The 6,514-nt window shown below is 39.1% G+C and overlaps 1 protein-coding gene across 1 annotated transcript; it reads right to left on the minus strand.

Moving 5' to 3' along the window:
- Positions 1 to 2,822: 2,822 nt before the first annotated feature.
- Positions 2,823 to 5,791, minus strand: fibinb (fin bud initiation factor b). The gene has a single exon (XM_004558063.6). It carries the CDS (start codon positions 5,340 to 5,342, stop codon positions 4,722 to 4,724), a length of 621 nt encoding a protein of 206 aa, XP_004558120.1. The 5' UTR covers positions 5,343 to 5,791; the 3' UTR covers positions 2,823 to 4,721.
- Positions 5,792 to 6,514: the final 723 nt, after the last annotated feature.

Consider the following 6,514-nt stretch of genomic DNA (forward strand, 5'->3'; position numbering starts at 1 on the left):
AAATCTGTCTCACAATGTTTCTGAAATGATTGAACCAAATGGACAAAGTGCCCAGCCACAGCTGAACACTGTTCATTATGTAACACTGCAATTCATATAAAACCAAAGGTGAAATGATGACTTACCAGTAAGAATGGTAGTTAAAGCAGCTCTGCTATCACTCACTAGCCACTTTGTTAGGTACACCTGTTCATTTACTCATTAAAGGAACATGTAGTCAGCCAATTACGTGGCATCAACACTACATGCTAAAGTTCAAACCGAGCCTCAGCATGCGAAAGAAAGGTGATTTAAATTACTTTGAATGTGATGTGGTTGATAGTGCCAGACTGGCTAGTCTAAATATTTCAGAAACTGCTGATCTGCTGGGATTTTGCTGTGCAACCATTTCTATGGTTTACAGAAAATGGCCTGGAACAGAAAACATATCCAGAATGCACCAATTGCTGGTGAAGAAATGCCTTGTTAGTACCAGAGATCAGAGGAGAATGACCAGCTTGCTTTGAGCTAATAGGGAGGGAGCAGTAACTCAAATAACCACTTGTTAAAAACAGAACAGAAGCAGAAGAGCATCTTTAATACAAAACCCTGAAGCAAATGGGTTACAGCACCAGAAGACCACACTGCGTGCCACTCCTTTAGACGACTGGAAAAGCATTACTTGGTCTGATGAGGCTTGATTTCTGTTGTGATTTGGATGAGGGGTCAGGATTTGCTGTAAAACACCATGAAAGCCTGGATCTATTCTAACTTGTATTATGGTTCAGGATGCTGCTGCTGCTGTAATGGCGTAGGGGATATTTCTTGGCACACAGCATTTGCTGACCATGTTCATTCCTTTATGGGCTCGGTGTATCGATCTTCTGATGGCTGCTTCCAGCAGGATAATGCACCATGTCACAAAGCCCAGATCAAACTGGTTTCTTGAACATGACAGTGAGTTCAGTGTGCTCAAATGGCCTCTACAGTCACAAGATCTTGGTCTAATAAAGCACCTTTTGGATGTGGTGCAACAGGACATTTGTATTGTTGATGTAAGCTGTAACTGTGTGAGGGTGTCATTTGAATAAGAACCAGAATCTCAGAGGAATGATTACAGCACATTTGTGAATCTGTTACACGAAGAATTTAAACAGTTCTGAAGGCAAAAGGGGTCCAATCTGGTACTAACAAAGTGTACCTACTAACTTGGCCACTGAGTGATTCCTAGCCTTTTTGGTGTGCATACTCACACATGCCTGTCAGATGAGCTTCACTTCCCTGTTTATTGATAAAACTCTTCGTGGTTTAGTGTGTTAATTTGATTGAACTACTACAATAGAGAAGATTCATGGATGTAGTGCAGGAGGACTTGCAGATGGTTGCTGTGACAGAAGAAGATGCTAGCGACAAGGTGAGATGGAGGCAGATGATTCACTGTGGCAACCCCTAAAAGTGCAACTGAAAGAAGAAAATCCTTTCCATACATTTGAGCAGCCTGTGTTTGGCTCATTTGAGTAAACCTGGTATTCATATATAACATTTGGAAACAGAACACTGGTTAGACAGAACTTAATGTCCTTATTAATTTTGCATCAACAATGTGGATTCTTAATTCATTGATATTTAAAGTTAACTATTTGGTTAAAATAAATTTGGCTAGAAATGTTTTATTATTTTCCTAACTAACAATTTATCTGATATTCAGCAGCATATTTTCCATCATTTATCCATTAATTTTAGCTATCGATTTGGTACTTTTAGATAGTGATTTAATTCACAACATTCAGCTGAGCTATCTTTTTAGCTACCTAATTTTAAGCTAACAAATACTTCTGGTAGCTTGCTTCCCAGGTTTCATGAATCACTGCAGATATTTACTTTTATAATTGGAATTTAAAAGTTTGGCTTTTTCAATCTATTTTGCATGTACACATTGGGGAAAGCAGGAAAACCTGCTGGAAACCCTGACGTAGCCTGTCAATGGTTGGGGTCAGTGGCTTTAGAGAACAAGGATTCAGTGTCAGTGTCTTTTTTTGCTCTGCATGCTGCTAATAATCATTTTACTTTAGCTAAAAAAAACCCAAAGTTTTTACCCTCTTGTGGAAACACAGAGTAAGCTATAGTGTTCCCAGCTTTTATGTTTGCTGCTGGGCCTATACTGTGTCTTCTTTTTAATGTTGGCTTCATCCTAATCGGTCGACTCAAAGTATCTGCAAGTAAAGCTGTACTTTCCAGTGTTACATAATGCGCACAAGCTGGCACTTTTAAATATGGTTTTGAATCAATATTATTGACTCATGATTTCTCAGTTTCTCCAACTCAAAGCCTCACCCTCTTTATTCAACCTTATGTGTGGTCTTAAAGGGCCAAAGGGAAAAAAAGATTTTCAGCTTACTGAAATAGAACTCAGGAACAAACAAAGTTGTCTGTAAGGTCCACCACACTGCTTAAAACACCAGCTACACAACATCCTTACATGTCTGTTTCTTGTAAATGCCAGCAAGCAGCTTCTTCCTTCAAAGCATCCATAATTAGGGGGCATTGCCTGTGTGTATAATTCACAGCAGACTTCAAAACCTTGTAAAGCAAACATGGAAGGCAACTTTGTTTTGAAGCACGTGGCAATATATTGTGCATTCCCCCATTGTTATACTGCTACAGCAACATTGTGGGGTGTGCTAAACACCACAAACTCTCAGGACCTCCTGGATGGGGATCCATGGGGATCCCCTGCGACATAATGAATGGTGTAAGCTCACTTTCATGTCAGTAACTACTAGAAGAAAACAACAACAATGGGAGGGACCCAGTGCTCAAAGGACCAGCTGTTGCAGCAACACTGTACTTCAAACACAACTTCTTTATTTAAGAAGACTCGACGCAATCCATTAAGTATGTTGTTTTACAGATTAGTATTTGACACAGAAGTCTACTAGTGCTGCCTGCAGTCTTATCCATCAAAGTATTACATCTGGCCACATATCTTAAAGATATACAAGAATAGATTTTTTTTGCTGCTCTATTTATATAAACAATGAATACATAATAGATGTTCAGTAATAAAGATATTGGCACTCACAGTATTTACTTACCTCTAAAAACACTGTACATTTTCAAAGACTACAGGAGGCTTTGCATTTTTAACCATGTCACAACCTTTAGCATCGCGACAGCAAAGAATTGTGCAAAGTCTGCTAGCCTATAAACAAAAACATACATCAGATACATATGTAAACATTATTTTTGGTTTTGCCAGAAACACTCGTCTGAAGCACAAACTAAGAGCGACATAAACACATAACCTTGTAATGTTGCTGCTAATCTATTTAAATTTTGGTGTCAAAGTCAAACCAAATAGATGGCATTGAGCGCAGGGTAAGGATTCTGCTCCAAAACTCACTCTGAGAGAGAACCGAACGAGTGTTGGAAAACTCAAACTAAGACCTGTGTTTTGAAAAAGGATTTTTCCTTTTGTCACTCTTGTGATTGGCTGACTCCTATACAAAGCCATTGTTTCACACGCATAACCCCACACATACACACATGCAGAAAGCCGTGACAGGTAAACGCAGATCACTAACCAATAAAAAGACAAAAAGAGACATTTCTGGTACACTCACTTGCAGAGAGACAGTATTGGAGTAACATTAAGGCGATGTATTATCTACTGTAAAACATTACTTCATATTGAATCATTTTAGATATTCTACTAACATTTTGTATTGTAAGGATAGAGTATACAAAGTTATCAAAGTACAACAGTGCACACAGAATTGTCACCATGCTGTTTATCCTATTAATATCTGGATGCTTTAACTAAACCTGGATTGTGTTACTGGAATTTTTTTTACATCATGTTTTTACATCAGTTGGATGAAACACTTTGATTTGTTTGGTATTTGGATGATTCTGAGAGAAATAGACCAAATTTAGGAATGTCTTAACTGTCCCCCCGCCCCCAGAAATGGTATCACAGTATTGTTGGATTATGTTGCATAAGATGAAAAAGATTGTTCCTTTTTTCATAAGAATATTTAAAGATTGTTTCCTACTCATATTTCTTGTTTATTTTAACAAAAGCTTTACTATGCCAGAGACAGTCCAAAAGACTTTTTCTAAAATAATAATAATAAGAAGAACAGATTAACTCTATCTGTACCTTACAAATGGAGATAGCTACATTTTAGGTTAGGGTAGGTTCTTTTTTTTATATTCCTTCAAAAAGAAATTCTACCATTACTGCAGTGTATGCAGTGCCAAGTTAATGTCCCCCATACTGCGTTTTTAGTTTCGAACCGACTTAATTGGAATATGAAGCCAACATAAAAAAAAAAACAGAAAAAGAAAAAAAAAAAGAGTCAAAGTTCCCCCCTAAAACACATTTGTTTCCTCCCTGAGATTTTGCAATGCCAATTATGATATTGCACTTTTTAAATTTTTTTTATTTATTAATTTGTTGGCTTGAAATCTTTAGAGATATGTTAAAAATACAAATACAAATAAACGGGGCACACGCACCCAAAATTATCTTCATCTACAGAACATTTTAGTGAGGAAAATATTTGTTAGTTCAGGAGAACTGATCCTTTATGCTCTGGCTTTATGCCCCTGGTATGTAATTTTCTCTCTGCCTCTGTCTCTTGGTCAAGCGCAACTATTATAATAATAATAACAACAATAATAATAATAAAAGAAAAATGTGGTGCTGCATTCATGAGATGATTAGGGACTATTTTCACTCAGAACTTGAGGTACTCGTTCTTCAGTCTGCTCAGTCTCGTGCCGTGGCTGCGGATGATCAAAGACAGGAGCTCGTGCTTGTCCTTCAGGCCCAGAGAAATGTCCAACGTCTCCTTCAGGACGTCCCGCGTGTGCACTATCATGTTAAGAAAGTCGTCATTGAGCCGGTGCTCCTCCTTCAGCTCACTCTCCTGGCTCTGTTTGAATTTCACCTCGAGCTCCAGCAGAGATTTCTCCGAGTTTGTAAACGCCTCGTTTATCTGGGTTGTCTCCCTCCGCAAATACTTCCCGTAGCTGTCCTCTCCGTCCAGGTCGTACGAGATGCTTTTCCCGATCCCCTCCAGCACCCTGGCAGAGTCCTCGATCTGCCTCTTGATGATAGTGAAATCGTCCCGTATGACGGCGTCCTGGTCCTCGCCGAGGCTGCACTTTCGCTCGTCTTTCATTTTAAAAAGCATCTGGCACTTCTCCGGGTCGTCGTTGTCCTCGTAGTCGCCGTCCGGCACGAAATAATGATGGAAAGTACCATTAGACATCTCCGGATGTAAAGGTCCCTGGTAAAAGCCTCCATACACCGACAGTGATAACCCGGCAAAGAGGAGCAAGTGAAAAACAGCCATGATGCCCACTTGTCCCAAATATACTCACAAATAGGAAATAAATAAGTTTAAAAATGATGTATTCGAAAAAATATGAGCCCGGTTGTCTATTAAATCCCAAACCGGCAGAAAACCACAAACATTTCAGTTAGTTTTAAAGTCCAAAGTGCGCAGTTGGTTGAAACTTTCTCGCAACCCTCTCTGATATTCTTCTGGGTCCGAGCAGATGAAGTGGCGTAAGTTGTTCTCAACCTCTCGTCCTTTAACGGAGCCTGCCAACTCCCATCACTGTCGGCGAGCACGAAGGCGATGTATGAAAGTTTGTTTCAGCAGTTGTACTCCCGGCTTTAGTCTGGTGCCTCAAACGCAACATCTGGAAGTCTCAAGTGCCGCGCTTCGGTTTTTGGCTAATAATACCTCTGTGCTACTCTCAAATTACAGCCCCTCCGTCACTTAAAAGGCTGCATTCAGTCTGCACCAGGCTGCTACCAGCAAGGCCAAAGCTGTTAAAGCCCCATCGAAACCAAGAAAGACCAAGTTTGTGTGAATTCACATAACCGTGACCAGCTGGCAGAAAAGGTTCAACAAGTTATTACCCTACCGAGAAATATAGGCTACACAAGACCACATGTAAACATGAAATGCAATCGGCCCTATAATTATAGTGAATATAACCAGGTAGTGGCCTGGTTTTATAAAATCTGTTTTTTAATACCTGACGTGAAGTGTGGCAGACATATAATTTCTGTGGTAGTATTGCATAATATAAAGATGACGTGGACACAAACAGCATTACGTATGTATGTAGAACAGGAAAAACGTATCTGATTTCATTACAGTTTGCAGGATTGTTTTCTTACACCTTACATCCAAGTCACTGCATTTCATGGCAGAATAGTGCATTGGCTCAAGTCTATGTGGAGACGCTGGTATAGCTTTTTTCAGTTTTTAATCTCGTTTTTTGTGTTGTCTGATGTTTTATTTCTCTGGACTGTGAGACTGGAATAAATAGAGACTGATATGCTGCCTATGAACAGTCATAGTAATTCGTGTAGCTTAATTTTTAAAGTTACTGTACATACAGTAATCGATACATTTGCCTTTAAGCCATGGTTACTAGTTACTTTTTTATATGCAAAACATTAAATATTCTCATAAATTATGTCATAAACTGTTATAGACCCAATGCTATC

The sequence above is a fragment of the Maylandia zebra genome, linkage group LG1 (assembly GCF_041146795.1).
Source record: "Maylandia zebra isolate NMK-2024a linkage group LG1, Mzebra_GT3a, whole genome shotgun sequence".
NCBI classification, from domain to species: domain Eukaryota; kingdom Metazoa; phylum Chordata; class Actinopteri; order Cichliformes; family Cichlidae; genus Maylandia; species Maylandia zebra.